The 17,644-nt window shown below is 35.5% G+C and overlaps 1 protein-coding gene across 1 annotated transcript in view; it reads left to right on the top strand.

Moving 5' to 3' along the window:
• The window catches only part of LOC120628211 (Krueppel-like factor 3), a 64,887-nt gene continuing 47,243 nt past the window's right edge, over positions 1 to 17,644 (top strand). Inside the window, exons 1-4 of the mRNA XM_039896465.1 lie at positions 1 to 131; positions 1,388 to 1,644; positions 4,129 to 4,187; positions 8,952 to 9,008. Coding sequence (XP_039752399.1) covers positions 4,176 to 4,187; positions 8,952 to 9,008 — 69 coding nt within the window. The 5' untranslated portion in view covers positions 1 to 131; positions 1,388 to 1,644; positions 4,129 to 4,175. The remainder of the gene's footprint in view (positions 132 to 1,387; positions 1,645 to 4,128; positions 4,188 to 8,951; positions 9,009 to 17,644) is intronic.

Genomic DNA, 17,644 nt, shown 5'->3' with positions numbered 1-17,644 from the left:
TATTTATTTACATGGCTGGTTGTGTTTTGTTTTGACGTTTTTTTCATAGGTTGTGATATTGTTTGTGACTCAAATTAATGTGATAATTAAATTGTGAAACAATTGCAATTATAATCGTATGCAAGATTCAGGTCTGCATTTCCTATTATTTTTAACATGATAATTATTTCTAATTAGTGAAGTTTCCTTCCATGCTAGAAAACTACCTGCATGCTCGTAAAAAAGAAAACTTTATACACACAACATAAAAAGGCTATGTTATTCTTATCATATTTTATTGCTACAAAATTAAAAAAGATAAATTACTTGAAATTTCCCTTCCAATTAACTAATATAAGACACTTTAAAGTAACTCTTTGTATGATTGTATTAAAAAGTTTCAGTTTATTCTAATTGCAATTGAAATAAGCTGAGATTTCTGTTCTTTTACAAATAGCAAATCTCACGAATAGTCTTACTATTTTTTAAAATATTTTTAATTTTATTAAGTTAGCTCTTTAAGACTTAATTTTACATGTGTTTCGTTCGTGGGATCGTTACACTCTGCTAAACTATTCTGAATTGCTGTCTGTTCCTGGACTTGTCTACTGCTGTACTTGCTCAGTTGAAAATGTCTTTTGCACATGATTCTGAGTGCTCTAATAGAAGCCTTTGTATAACCTGCTGCTCACTATTAATGTGACAAAGATAGTTTTTCCATATTGTTTAAAGGCATGATGATTAATTTTGAAAAAAAAATCCCTTGAAAATGCTTGCTGGATGTCATGGCCGCACTTGTGACATCATAGGCTAATTAGAGCTTTAGTAAACAACAAGGATTTTGGTATTTATAACTAAAACTTACTGATAGTTTGAAATCACAAAGTACTTGATATCCGCAGACATTCAAGCAGTACAAAATTATCTTTAAAAACATGTGATTTTATAATTTTGAATTCATTGTTTCACCTGTCATGGTATATTGCTTGATTTTGCACCAATCTCACTTTGAATATAAATAAAAATTCATTTTTCATAAAACATGAATCATATATCATTAGATAAATACATTATTTTGATTCTTCGTTACTGTCATCAAGCATATTATCATTATACCTACTATAGGGTATATATTCTAATATACTCTCCTCCTTCTTGTAGTAGATACAAGAAGGAGGCCTATTTAGCCCGAATTATACTGAACAACCATTTTAATAGTGGAGATACTTGCAATCTAAGTGTTTATGCTACAAGTAGACAGCTGTAGATTTTTAGTGAAATTATGTTTATACTTATCACATACTCTCGCTGTCATAATGTACCTGTGTCATATGTCACTCGCCTTAGGTTATGCAAGGCTTGAAGTCCCAATATCACATTGATTCATTATGTGTTTCTATTGTTACAGATAGCAAAATATCAAGAGAGGAATTAATGTATATAATAGGAGAGTAATAGATAAACAATGTAGTAAAAACTGTTATTTTTTACAGTTGTAAGAATGTAGTAGCAAAATATATAAATGTAGTGGTTAATATATGTAAAGTTAACTATAATTTAGTTTCTACGGCCAGTATTAGAAAATAATTAATTAACTAGGTATACTTATTGATAAAATGAAGTGTAACTTCTACAACCAAATTGGAAAACAAGATCTGTTTATGTGTAAGTATAATTATATCACTTTTTTAAAGTTTTATTTTATTGCCTACTATCTAATTAAAGCCTCAACAAACAAGGCTCGTTGGGTAGGACTTGGGTATAGAATAACTTACTTTCTATTTTGTGAAACTATTATATTATATTAAGAAAATGTTTTTTGTATATCTCAAATTGCCACTAGCTAATAATACAGCACAAGAGAATGAGAAGGGGTTAAGACCGTAGTCCACCACGCTGGCCCAGTGCGGTTTGGCAGACTCCACAACCTTTTGAGAACATTATGTAGAACTTTCAGGCATGCAAGTTTTCTCACGATGTTTTCCTTCACCGTCGAAGCAAGTGATATTTTTAATTACTTATAACTCGGCCGGCCAAAAGTTAAGTCGAGCTTCTACCCATTTCGCCATCACCATCTTACTAAGAAACCTTTATGTCTAACAATAAAGATATCTTTATATTTGTGATTTTTGTATAAAATTAAAAGATAGCTGTTTATTGTATCTCCTAAAAAGTATGCTAATTTAAATTGCGCGGTATTGTTACCTAAGCGACGAAATGTGAAACTCTCAAGGTGCAAAGTTACTTACACCCGCTGCTATAGCTGGTTTAGGTAGCTAATTTTATTGCAGCATAAAAGCATTTAAAATTAGATATGTTCCCATTTTAGGTCGAATAGGGTAAAAAAACCAAAAAGTCTCTTAAAAAATTATATTAGGCCAAAAATTCATACTGATAATTATACGCACAGACATCCATGTGTAAAGGCGATGGCATCTCATTCAGTGGCGTGCACTTCATACATGCACAAAAGCACTGCATACCCTAAAATTGAAATATTGCCCGTATTAGAGGAGGATTTTTTCCATTTTATGCAATTCTCCTGTTGAATGCATACCCTGGTAAGAAACCCAATGTACGCCACTGATCTCATTGTAATTCTTTAAAATCCAGCAGCTGAAATATATAAAATAACAATAAACAGTTGACATATCATTGTTACTGCTCAGTATAAATTTGTTTTTGTTTAACACAAAATAATAAAAGTAGATGCAATGATGTAGTTTGTGTCATATAATCATTTTTTTATAAGTATATTATATATACATGTAGGTATAAATATCTTGCGGAAAGTTTGATTTTTCGCACTAGTGCTTTTTTCTAATTGAATTTATTGTTGTTCCAACTCACACAACCAAAGAAAGATCTAGACATATATAATGAAGATTAAAATTGCATACTTTTACTTACTACTCCCGCCAAGCTGCATTGCTGTGTTCCGGTCTGCAGGGCGTGGTTACCGGTGTAATTACAGGCACACACGAGGCTTAACACCGACGCCTTAGGTTGATGGACACAGGACGGCACTTTGTAGGACGTTTTTCTTGCATGTCCTGCGAAATGCTGCTCTGTTTATAAGCGATTGTTTTTAACTCACCATTAGATGGCCCACCTGCTTGGTCCGCCAATCCCTATCCCTACTTCCCTACTAATATTATAAATGTCAATGTAAGTTTGTCTGTTACGCTTTCACGCAAAAACTACTTAACCGACCCCCATGAAACTTTGTACACATATTCTTGGAAGTATTAGAAGTAATATAGGATAGTTTTTATCCCGACATTAAGCTGGGTTCCTTTGGGAGAGGGGATTGACGATTTTACACCATAACTCCGACCAATTATAACCGAATTAAATAATTATTTTTGTACTAACATGTGTTTAATTTTGCCCAAACTGTGGTTGGAGATAGAGGACAGAACTCCTCAGCGGACAGCAGCAAACCCCTCATTTAAGGCTTAGCGATACTGAATTTTTTTTTAGAACAACAACCAAATTTAATGCCATTTCAAAAAACATAATCAAAGGCAGACGAAGTTGCGGGCAATAGCTAGACAATAAAAAAATAATAATAATACGAACAAAGTATTTAAGGGCATTTTTTCGTCGTATGTGATTAGGTAGGTCAGTTATTTTCATTTATAAAATGACATACATAATACATTGACATCTTGGAGATGTCTCATAAAAAGTTCAATGTTAGTATTAAACGTAAGCTTAAAGAAAAGTACTTTTATCAAAGGACTACGTAATCGATAAAAAAGCTTTGGTGTCAATTGAGTGGTCTAACCATGTTGCTCTTCTAATAATTTTAAATGACAATGAGAGATGGTGATAACAAAAAAATAACACCCGCCTAAGTTAGTTGTGGGCTTCCTCTTAGATCAGGACGCGTTTAGAACCCTCGTAGCTTAGTTTTAAGTTTACGGATATGGTTATCGCCATCATCACTATCGTGTACTTCTCATGTAATGTACGCATCAAAAGTGCCACCTACTTGAACAAAGATATTTATGTGACTTTGACATATTTTGCGCACTTGCATCAAAATGTACTGTCGTTCTTAGTATAGCAGCCTACTTTTAAGATAGGAAGTATGGCGGGTTAGTTAAGATTGGTTTTAAATCTTGTTTTATTGTTTTCTTGCAGTTAACTACAACAGCAAATGCGTACGATACTTGGACTAAAGGCGCTTAATGGTTTACATGGTGAGTAAATACTTAATATTACTACATACAAAAAAATCCTAGGGGTTAGAGCTTTACTCATCGTTTCGGGGGATTGAATCCCCGGCACCTGAGTGTCGGAGCGATAAGATCTTAGATAACACTTGCTTTTAACAGTGAACGAAAACATAATGAGGAAACTTGCCTGCCTGAGAGTTCTCCATAATGTACTCAAGGGCGTGTGAAGTCTACCTTCCCGCACTTGGCCAGCATGGTGGTTTACGGTCTAGACCTTCTCATTCTGAAAGGAGACTGCCCTGTAGTTGATAGATACTAATATATCGGTAATAATAATAACCGTCTCTATCCGTGACATAATGCAGGCACATATTTAGGAACATAAAGAAACCGCGTACACGATTAAAATTGAAGCATCAAAAACCGCTTTGCTTTAGTAGTGTTCTCGAACAGGCGGCTAGTTACCTTAATTTAGCAGTTGACAATAATTATTTTACTTCTAATATTCTAAACGTTTACCATAAAATGGGGAAAATGGGAAAAGATTACCATAAAATGGGGAAAATGGCAAAAGTAGCAACATTACGCGGGTGTGAAGTGAGACCAGTGCACGGCGTTTTCACTGTTTTTAGACACAATGCCCTGCATGCAATAATGCCTGAATGAGGGTTCTGTATATTCTAAATTCTGTTGGTGCAGGGCATGAAGCAAATTTGCATGCCTGGTCCGTTAGCTTCCATGTTTGCCAACCGAGTATGGATCCTCATACCTTTCTCATTCAAGCAAGATATCTCGCTTAATATAGAACATACGGGTATTCCCCGCAAGCAGCCCAACGGCCAATGAAATTCATCCAGTGACCCATTTAACAATGAAAACGGTTCGTAAACATAAACCTCGTATCGCTTGTAGCCTCTTTTGCCCTTGAAAATTCTCAGAAATACTGAAATATTCTAAAACTAAACACAACGTTTATTTTAAATTTCCATTAGTACTTGTAGTAACTACAAGTCAATCAATCAATCTCACCTGATTGTAATTGGGGATGCAGTCTGATGGTAACGGGCTAACCTGTTAGGGGTAAGCTATCCCCACGGTTTATAACAACTCACCTGACCGCTAAATCGCTTGACGGCACGACCCTCCTAAACCGGAGACAATTCAGAGTATATTATTTCATAGTCTGTCCCTGCCAGGTATCGAGCCCGGGGCCTCCCACTTATAAAATAGCGCTAAACACTGCACCCGGCAAAATGACCACAAAATGAAATAATTTTTTTCGATTTAATGTTTTGTTTTGGCAAATAGCAACAATTGTTTGAAAAACGAGCATCGTGCCCGATGCCCGGGTAAAACGAAATGTCTGTTTAATCCTGTACCGGAGCTTCATGACCTTGCAGTCTTTGCAATCTCTTGTTTGTAGGGTGACCATCAGATATGTTATATTGGATATGTATGCTTCGCAGGGTGGGAGGAAATTTTCAGTTACAATAGGATAGATTTCAGGTTAGGCACAGCACAGTTAGCACAGATAGGTTGTCATGGTGAGTAGGTAAATCAAATGACTGTAGTCATACAGTTTTATCGGTCTGAAAAGAATATCGTAGATTTGTGGTCACTTAAATTTTACGACATATGCAAGTTACAGAGGCCTTCGTTATTCTTCGGTTCCTAAACCATATACATCATAATCAACAGCCTATAACAGTCAACTACTGAACTAAAGGACTCTACCAACGGGACGGTATGCCCATAACCACCACGCTGGGCAGACGGGTTGGTGATTGTAGTAGATGGTGGTAGTAGCACAGAAGATGCTCCTGCCCGTTTTTCAGTTATATTCCCTTAGTCGCCTCGTACGACACCCGCGGAAAATGGAGGGGTGGTGACAACTGTATTCGGATCTGCTTTTACCACACGGTTTGACCTTAACCGTATACATATTATCTATATAATATATCCGTATATTTTTGATGTAAAATCTTTGAGCAAGGAAATTTGTTTTAAAGCTATCCAAACACAAGACGCGTTTCATGAATTGATTGTTGGTTGGGTGATATAAGCAGATGCGACACTGCTACGGCTTTAAGGGTGGACATCTTCGTTTAACAAGTTTTGGTTTAATTATGAAAAATACACTTAGTCTTAACTAGACATAATGTAGAATGCTGGAAGACATCCAGCTTTACCTTTTGGAATGCTTACGTAATGAGGTAGAAAGGTCGAATAAAATAAGTACTACCAATATGCTACTTTCTGAAATTTTAATTTTTTTATTGGGACAGAAATCAAATTTTGGCTTCCCACCCTGTTTACTTAAAATCCGGGTGAAACAAAAGGTTTCTATGGCATGCTATCTACCTACAAAGAAGTTGCATGCGGGCAAAGCCGCGGCAACAGCAAGTATAAAATGAAGTAAGGATAAATAGATAATAAATCACAGATAATAAAATCCGATCGCCATATTTTTAATAGGACAGTGAAGTGAAAGCAAATGCTAGGTTCCCACGGCACAGTTCTGCGTCCCTTTCACACCTTCACAACATCTTGTGCCGCGGACAAGGACGGGCGATGTCCAATTTGCTCTATTTTGTACGCCCTTTCTCTTTATCCCTCATCCTTGTGAGGTAGTGAGCGCACTAGGGTTTCTGATTGGAAAAGAAATGTAAGATAATATTTATTTGTTTATTATATTATGGAAGTAAAGAAGAATGGTTAGGGAAAACATCGTAAGGAAACGTTCGTGCCTGAGAGTTCATAATGTTCTAAAATCTGAAGTCTAAAGTCTACTAATTCGCGCTTGCTCATTGAATGAATGAATGAATGAATACACTTTTATTGTACACCACATAAACATAACAAATTAACAGTAAAAATTTAACACCACTTATTGTACACCACATAAACATAACAAATTAACAGTAAAAATTTAACAAAAGGTATACAATTTGGCGGCCTTATCGCTACATAGCGATCTCTTCCAGGCAACCAAAGGCGTTAAAAACAGCTCAAGAAGAGACTATATTTATGTGGACTACGGACTAAACCTTTAAATACATACGATTATATATTTATATGATTATAAACAAAACGCGGATAGATTTGTGTGTAGTTCTTCCAAATTGAGGTAGGCTGTTCAGGGGTTCCCTGCACGCATTTCTAACCTCAAAGTAAGCGTAGCTTGTGTTATGGGTACTAAGACGACTTATAAGAATAATATACATAAATTGTATTGACGATGAAGGAAATTATTCCGAATTGTAACAAACAACCCGCAAGACTGAAAGTTCTTTATAATGTTCTAATCCACATTTAGCCAGCGCAGCGAGGTGGACTACGACGTAAATCCCTCTAATTATGAGATTGAGATTCAGATCAGTGCCTTGTAATGGTCCATACATGTTAAATAATTTACTTTATTTCTTTACTACGCTACTATAGTCAGATACTTCCCTTTCCCTATCAAATTTATAAAATAGATTAACTGCAGTGTGCGTATACAATTTAACTATCGCTTCCCACGAAGTTTTGCAATCTATGCCCAAAACTATCATCGAGATTTTAGTACCTAGGTACCTATTTACTTAATTGAGTAAATGGTGCGTTCACCAGTAGTTAAGGGCTTGCCGTAGCAGAATATTTAGCTAACTCCCCATGTAGAAGCGATAATATTCTTGCAAACAAGGTTAATCCTCATATAAAAAGTATGTATATTGGCTTTTGGTTGCAAATTGCTTTGGATCACAAAAGTCTTCGTTATAAACACTTTTGAAACAGTGCGGGTAGCGGTAGGGTGGTTCTTGAGATAAGAAGCCGGCGTGAAACTCAGAAGATATCCTTTTTAACATATTCTTCTTTGGGAACCTCTCCGACTAGCGGAGGCTAGCTGATAGTTCTTATAATACAGTGCAGGGATCTCTGATATGATGGCTCAGAATTAATGATCATTCACGGACATTATTCTGTACCATCAAAACGTTCGTGCCAATCGTGTTGCGATTAAATTTCAAACCTAACCTAACTTCATTCTACCATAAAGGTTTGTCTAGAGAAGATCGCTTAAAGCGATAAGACCGCATTTTATATGTATATAAAATGCGGCGGTTAAAATAACAACACAAGTCAGTACAAACACAAAATTATTATAATCCTGTAGTATGTATTATATCACAATAATAATTACAGGCCGTATTTAATCTAAACTTTGACGCGCCGTCAAATATTTTTTTTTGTTTCTGTTATTTCTTGTTTTCACTTTTAATTTGTGCAATAAAGACTCTATCTATCTAATTAAATTGATACGGTTAAAATTGGTGTTACTATACACAATGTTTAGACCTGCCAATATCGTTTTAGTGACAGAAGTGGCCGTTTAATGAAGGCAGATCAGAATGCAATTGTCACCACACTTTCTTGCCGCGGTTGTCGGAATTGGATCGCGACTATTGGAATAAAATGAGACCCTCTGCGCTACAATTACCTTCTCATGCGATCACCAACCCGTTTGCCCAGCGTGGTGATTATGGGCATACTCTCCCATAATCACCACGCTGGGCTTTTATAGGCTATTTATGAATTTAGTTTAGTTTCAGAGATTAGTGTGCTACAGGGTTAGCAAAATCCAAAAAACTTTGCCTTTATTGAAGCTGTTTTAAAAACTATTAAACCCTATTTTCCTTTATGGCGTCCGAGGTCGTTGGACCTAATGACACCTCGAGTGTAACAAGAGAACAAAAAGAAGATGTTACATTTTTTGGTTAACTAAGTAGTGTGTAATCGTTGTTTCAGGATGGACGGGAGGGCGTGGGGCGCCGCGAAGGTGCCGTGCTGCCCAATTCAATGGAGGTGAGTGATTTTTACGTCAATTTATGATATCCTAGTACCCTTTTCCCAAATAGCCTTGTATAAATAGAGGGCTTCTGTTCCCAATACTTAAAATGATGACCAAGTTTTTAGAAATAAGTATTTATACTATACTTAAGTTAAACAAAAACTTCTCCAGACGAAGACAGTTATCTGCCGACCTCTTAGCATATATTCTTGAAACCGATCTAAGTAGTAGGTACCTGCACTATGTTTAGTAATTATCTGTATACCTAATGCAAAAAAACTAACTCAACTCAAACAATCTTCAGCAGGGCTAGCACAGGCATGAGAAAAAAATTATATACCCCAATTATATCCCCTGATTGGGGATATAATTAACGTGTCCTCCTGCTAAATCGCGGGAACAAAGAATACCGTTTATTTATAACACGTATATTATTTGGATATTATTTTCACTTGTGCGCCATTGCTCGGAGAGTTGATAAAGCTGTGGGGGAAGATAAATTTTTATCCTTTCCCCGAGGAGATAATTGTTGCCCATGCTATTTTCTTAGCATGGGCAACGGAGAGGAGCAAAAAAATCTCCTGTGGCCTATATTAGTACAACAATATGAGAATGAAACGTCCGGGAGTGAAACATCTGTAATCTAAAAAGTGGCAACCGTTTGCGCGTAACTTATACCACCCTTTACTCTCATCAGTAGGTAAAAAAAAAGGTAAGTTGGTAGGCAGGCAGTATGTCTATTCGATAATCAGATCACAAAAGCCAAATATGGCAAAGGACTTGCTATAGTATCGCGACATCAAGTAAAAGACAAATCAATAGATCAATTAAATAATATCGGCTCGACAATCTGCCGTCAAATTAGCTCTGAGGTATAAACAATGGCGTGATATCTGTTGGGTTAGATCTTATGATATTGCTAAATGGGACGTGGATCAGTTGAGATGGCGACAGATTAAAAGTGTCCAAGTATATTTCTAAAAGTTTTAAAGGCAACATCATAAAAGCAACCCTTGTAATTTTAATTGAGATTAAACTAGCTTTCCATAAAAAAACGCATTGAGTTGCTACAGAAATAAAAATTTTGGTTCATTGTCTTGTCAGATTTGCTCTTTGCTCTTAGTTCGGAGTACTAGTGCTGATCTTTTTGAGGAACAAGTCAATTTAGTTTTAATTTTCGTCTGTTCAGAATAATATTTGCTGTCTTCTGGTGTTATGAAGTATTTCATAGTTTTCATGGAGCACGGGTCTCCTACAATGAGAATGGCTCCATACACCTTTGATAACTTTGTGTGGAACTCTCAGACATGCAGGTTTCCTCACGATGTTTTCTTTCCTTTTGGATCCAATTGGCGCAGTGGGCAGCTACCCTGCTTTTGCGTCAAAAGCCGTGGGTTCGATTCCCACAACTGGAAAATGTTTGTGTGATGAACAGGAATGTTTTTCAGTGTCTGGGTGTTTATATGTATTTTAAAAGTATTTATCTATATTTTTCATTAAATAAAAAAAACATAATTCATCTTAGCACCCATAACACAAGCTACGCTTACTTTGGGGCTAGATGGCCCTGTGTGTATTATCGTAGTATATTTATTTATTTCACCGCCGAAGCAAGTGATAATTTAATTACTTAAAACGCACATAACTTCGATAAGTTGGAGGTGCGATTCGAACCTTGCCCCTAAAGTGAAGTCGAGCTCCTATCCAATGCGCTATCACCGCTTCGATTTTATATCTATTCCATAGGAAACGTGATTATCTCCGTGATAAAAAGTGGCATACACGTCACCGGCCTATAAACAATCGCTGTACAAAATCCGCGTCAATCCATTGTTGCTTTGTTGCGTAAAAGAAGTAAAAACCAACACACGCACTTTGCAACTTCACGCATTTAGTATAATATTACTAGGGACAAGGGAAAAGTTACTTATACAGTTAAAAAAGCCCACTACAGGGCACGGGTCTCCTCCCAAAATGAGAAGGGTTAAGGCCGTATTCTACCACTGGCCAAGTGCGAATTGGTAGACTTCACACGCCGTTGAGAACATTATAGAGATATGCTCTTTTACATACTCATAGGCATGCAGGTTTCCTCACGATGTTTTCCTTGATGTTAAATTAGGAACGCGCACACTTAACATTTGACGTTTCAAAAGTGCTTATAAATAAGGCCTACTTGAAATAAATGAATTTTGAATTTAACTCCTAAAAGTCAGTCGTACGTGCCGCCGGGATCGAACTTGGTCTCCACGAAAGGAAAGCCGAAGCCTTGCTAAAGGCTATCACCCAAGCCGAAGGCTATCACCTTTTTATCATAGTATAACATTTAAAGTTACATTAGAATATCCGCCGCTTCCCTGAGATAAACAATGCAGAGGACAGAAAACATTCATTTCTCTTTCCAGCAAAGTCTTGGTTAATGTTAATGCTAAAATTAGTTAGCTGTTTGTACCGATTTCTATTAGAGACCGTAACAGGATAACGTGTCGGAAGTTACGAGGTGCCGCGCCTGCGCCACGCTCCTTAGAGATGTGATTTAGCTTAGCTTATCGACAGTATAGACCAGATTTCAATCTGTGGTTTATTGATAAATTTAAGTGCAATTTTCACTAAACGAAAAAGTATGGCGAGCAACACAAGTTGCGCAACGAACCCTGGTATTCTTGTTGTTATTTTAAAGCATAACTTAAAAGTGATGCGTAAGGAATAATCCACAGGTAGTCAGCATTCATTGCTTTATTTTAATACTAGCTATTGCCCGCGACTTCGTCTGCGTTTGATTTTGTTTTTTGATGTGACATTCAATTGGCATTCAAGTATTCAGTATCGCTAAGCCTTAAATGAGGGGTGTGCTGCTGTCCGCTGAGGTGTTCTGTCCTCTATCTCCAACTCCATTCATCAGATCTGCACTAAGTTTGGGCAAAATTAAACACATATTATGACCTCTATAGTACAAAAATAATTATTTAAATCGGTTATAATTTGTCGAAGTTAAGGTGTAATATCATCAAACACTTTCATCCCTTCTCCCAAAGGAACCGAGCTTAATGTCGGGATAAAAAGTATCCTTTATTACTCCTAACACTTCCAAGAATATGTTTACAAAGTTTCATGAGAATCGGTTTGGTAGTTCTTGCGTGAAAGCGTAACAAACAAACTTACATTGACATTTATAATATTAGTAGGGATAGGGATAGGGATGCGTGTTGTAATGATTTAGTTGTACTTTTAGTATGTGACTTTAGCTTTTTCATTTCTCACTGAACTAGTATGTTTACGTTAAGTTTGTCATCTGGGGCCTATGTATGGTAGTAAGCCTTCCGATGCGTTAAACTAAAGACTGACCCATAAAACCGAATTTTAATAAAATTACAGTTTATATTACATACCTACCTCTAAATAAGAATTGTAATTCTCAAACAAAACGTCAACTATATTAAAATAATATTGTTTTAACCGGTGGTAGTAGATGATTAAGATGATGCTTAAACTTAGTTAAAGTTAAGCTATCATAATGGGTTTTAGTCATTTTTATCCCCATTGTTCTCAGAAGTAACCCTGGCTAGGCTAGCTAGTGTGTAGGCTATATTATTTGTGTAATATAGTTAAATATAGTTAAAAACCTTCGCTCCTAAATTTTCCAATACTAACCTAGGACAATGCTCACCTATTAACCGAATGACTAATCTTTTTAACAACTTAAAAACCCTGACATCGACATTTTTCACGACACTTTATTTAGCTTTAAGGCGAAATTATACTTGAGAGTAATATTTTTCAAATTCTTTTTCTTAATTGTTTTAAATTTTTTTTTATTTTAATTTTAATTATTATTTTCATTTGTTTAATCTTACTATTTTTGTTTTGACTTAATTTAATTATTTTTAACCGGACTTACTTCAATGTTGTGTATTTACCTGTAAGTGATAACTGTACTCGGACATTAAACTATAATGTAAAATGATTAATGATAATACAGTGTATCGTTGGTATATCTAATGAAATAAATAAATAAATCTATTCGTTGTATTCAGCAGTGCATATGTACTACTACGGAATACATTTTAGTTTCGGTATTTTAATAATATTACTGAGAAAATCTTATATTTATTTGGTAAAGATAATAAATTCATTAGTATTATTTATTAACAAATATACAATCACATGCTTCCATACACACACATAACCCGTCCGACTTCATGCAATGCCCGTTAGAAAATAATATCTCTAAGCTCAGATGTAATGAAAGGATTTAACTGAATTGAAAACGTTACATAAACTGTTAGTACATACATAACTTACCCAATAATAATATTATAACTAGGAACGTTTCCAGTGTCTTTAAATATTACAGACTATTTAGGATGGTCCATGCGAACATAATAGTCCACCAATCCGCAGTGGGCCAGCGAGGTGGCCTACGGCCTGAACCCTTTTCATGTGTGCCCTTCACCGGTGCCCTTCAGAGGGCCGGTAATGGGTTGATATGATGATGCAAACATAGCACATGGTTGTTCTTTGTGAATAGCCTTTGCATTTTTTTCTACCGTTTTGCAACACATTAATGCTTGATTGTTAATTTTTTACAAAATATCCCCAATCAATTGTTGCCCTCCATTCAGCGTATAATGTAATTCTTAATAATGCAATACATACCTACCTGTTGTTGCTAGGGTTCCTTAAGTTTAAATACCAAATATAACTTTACAGACAAAGAGTATAGCTACTATGCGTTTTTAGAAACGTGAACTGTCTTTGAAGATGAATTTTGACATTTTCTACCTACGTTTACTTATTCGATCGCGTGAAAGTTACCTACGATTTGTTTGGACTCGAATTAGAAAAGCTCTCATTAAGCACCCAAGCGTGTCGATATACGCCCACCGACCACGCCTTATTGTTAAATAAAAGATCTTTGTTATCTGAATCAGCTTATGACATGTAGCCCAATTCAATTTCTCAGTAGCCGAGTTTCAGTTTTTAACTTTTATAGCGATTTCTGACAGGCAATCAAAGTTTTTGTAAAAAAATATATACAGAACCGTCTGAACACTATTTCAGCTTGTACGAGTACAACACCGATTTAATTAATTATGTAAACATTTAACTATATTGTTAACGATTCAAATTAAGTTTTTTTGTTACATCCGCATAAATTATACCTATATGGTAACATTTCCTTCGATTTAACGAGTATCATAGCAAATTAATAGATATCGTCGTACCGTTTAGGAATCGCTGAATTATTTATATCGATGTTTTTATGTGCGTACATCCCTACATAGTGTTACAACTTGTAACACTCGCGTGCGATCGGTGGAGTATGAAATAGATTTTTTTTATAGAACCTACGTACACTCTGGACATTACAGTATGTTCATTACAGTCTTAGTATAAAAGAGCTTTTTGTGACAGCTCATCCGGGGAAGTAATCCATGCTTATTTCTGCTGCCTCGCAGCATTGCTGTTAACCGTTATTAAGGGCGTGGTTGCCGATGTTATAACAGGTACATGAGGTTCAGTGGCGTGCAAAGGGTTTTTGTCCAGGGGAAAAGCATAGAGCCTCTACCTAAGTTTAAACAATATGTTAAAACACATTTAAACGTTTTTTATCCACGTTTCTGATACGTGCCGCTAAGATGTGGAACGCCCTCTTGGCAACTGTGTTTCCTGACACGTATAATTTGAGTACCTTCAAGGCTAGAGTGAATAGGCTTTTTCTAGGCAAGCGTGCTCCAACCTAGACCTCATCATTGCTTTCTAACGGGCATAATTGTCGTCAAGCGCTGGCATATCGTTAAAAAAAAAAAAATTAACAAATCGTGGTTACTACAAGATTGTTGAATTCCTTAACGACAAGGCCTTTGCTTGGAAGCAGGTCACTCCGCTCTTATCTCTCACAAAACAGAAAAATTCTAAAGATTGTTAAACTATAAAATGATGTTGGAAAAGAGCAATCTGCTGGGTTTCTTGCCGGCTCTTCTCAGTGGGATCAGCCTTCCGAACCGGTTGTAGAGTCACTACAAACAGACTGACTTGACGTTTCAAAAGTGCTTATAAATTAGGCCTACTTGAAATAAATGAATTTCAATTTTTTTTTTATTTTAAGCAGGAATAATACACAAAAAGGTAAAAACGTCCTAATATTCGAGTTATATAAAAAAATTAGGGTAGGCAGTGCTATTGTTGCACTAGTGCTAATGTTTGAAGTGCACGCCTCTGATGAGGTTTAACATCTACGCCTCTGGTTGATGGATACAAGGGGGCACTTTGTAGGTCGCATGCAAGATGCCCCGTGAAGTGGTGTTCTTTTTAAAGGATATGGTTTTCAACTTACCTTACCATCCATAACAGATGTATGGATGGTTGGCCCGGTAACTCCAAGCTACTAAAGAAAAGTCTTATATATGAAAAAATGTAACTACATTTAAACCGGTCATTTTATTTGCCTTTAATTTTGTGGTAACCACTTCACGTTTGCTAGACTGGCTAGTCGGACCTCTTTATTACTACGCTGTTGTGGTAGTGTTCACGTCTCTTCTTATTTTTATCGCTGTAAATATGCCTACTAATATTATAAATGTCAATGTAAGTTTGTTTGTTACGCTTTAACGCAAAAACTACTTCACCGATCCTCATGAAACTTTGTACACATATTTTTGGAAGTGTTAGATACTTTATATCCCGACATTAAGCTCGGTTCTTTCGGGAGAGGGGATGAAAGTGTTTGACGATTTTACACCATAACTCCAACAAACCGATTTATATAATTATTTTTGTACTATAGAGGTTATAATATGTGTTTAATTTTGTCCAAACTTTGTGTAGATTTGATGAATATGGTTGGAGATAGAGGACAGAACTCGGCAGCGGAAAACAGCAAACCCCTCATTTAAGTCTGAGCGATACTGAATACTTTAAATTTTTTTAGAACTACAACTAAATTAAATGCCGCATCAAAAAACAAAATCAAACGCAGACGAAGTCGCGGGCAACAGCTAGTAAAACATATAGGTATATTCAAAATTATCATTATGCCCTAACAAGCAGCTGTTGCCCGCGACTTAAAGAATTTTATACTAAAATAACTTTATCAGTGAGAATGTTGCGTAGGGTAGGGATCTGGTATGTCATCTATGTACAAGTTGTTATCATAAACTTGCTATGTTGTGTACTGACTACTGACAGGGTTGTGATTGCAACTTAAATAATAAAAAATTTAAAATTAATATCACTAATCTATACCTTGTCACATAAACTTTGTGTGGTTTGCGATGTCTGTGTTACCTAGTTGTCGTTAATTGTTTTACTCTTAAGTTGACCAATAAAAAATAAAAAAAGGCTTTAGTTTTTAAAGCATATTGTCAAGTTGTGTATTCTGGCGAAAAAAAATCGGATGTTGTTTTTGAAAAGAACTTTTCAATTCTTTTCTTCAATAAAGTTTTATCTCTAAAAATAACACTTTTATATGGGTGTAGTCCTTAATTTTTTTAAGTTCGCGATACTACATACAATGCGATCAGTGGCGTGCACAGGCTATGCAGATGATATAAAATGAAGAAGATCTCCAGTACGAGATGTAAATACTTAAGGGTAGGCTTTTCATAGCTCTTACAATGCCTATCCTTAAGTTTTTTATAGCTCGTACTAAAAATATTCTTCATTTTATATCATGAATGAATGAATGAATTAATACACTTTTATTGTACACCACATAAACATAACAAATTAACAGTAAAAATTTAACAAAAGGTATACAATTTGGCGGCCTTATCGCTACATAGCGATCTCTTCCAGGCAACCAAAGGCGTTAAAAACAGCTCAAGAAGAGAGGTAGGTGGTGCATTTAACTGTACTGTGTTGCAAATAAACATGCATAAACCTATATATACAAATATAATATGTACATATAACAAACTTACAATAAAATATATAGATAGTGATAATAATTAATATATACCTATATAATAAGTATCATCTGCATACCCTGTGCATACGCTCTATGCACGCTGCTGAATGCGATCTACATGAAATGGCCGATTGGAATGAATTAAAAAGTATTTTACTGCTATATAAATTCCCTTGATGATAGGGCTATTTATTTCAATAAGAATGAATTCTGAGATAATAATGTAACCCACTTTTGTTTCTACCGGCGGTCTTATAAAATTTTAGAACAGAAAAGCTGCTATTATAACATAACTATGATAGGTAGATACAATATTATCTCGCCGATTTTTTGTAGGTAATAAATAATGAGTAATTTAATCATGTAGTACATAATTTTTAGTATCATTAATTGTTTTCTCAGCGCCAAGTACCTAATGAATTGTATAGACAAAATTTTGCTACTTTGGTTTTACATTATTGCAATCGTCTTGATGATCTCCATTTTTTTTAAATAATTAATATAGCTATTGTTACTCCGTGGTAGTAAAGCTTTCTTTTGGCGAAGAAGAAGGGTTAATATCGGACCAATAATTTCAGAGCCTATTGGGTACAAACAGACAAGCAAACAAAATAATCTTTCCTCTTTATAATATTACCAGCTGTCGCGGCGAACTTCGTACCGCTAATCTTATTTTTTTTGATGAATACTATATATATATTTTAATACTTATTATCCTATTCCGTTCTTAGTGAAATCCAA

Source organism: Pararge aegeria, chromosome 12 (assembly GCF_905163445.1).
Source record: "Pararge aegeria chromosome 12, ilParAegt1.1, whole genome shotgun sequence".
NCBI classification, from domain to species: Eukaryota; Metazoa; Arthropoda; class Insecta; order Lepidoptera; family Nymphalidae; genus Pararge; species Pararge aegeria.
This window is presented reverse-complemented; position numbering and strand designations above follow the sequence as displayed.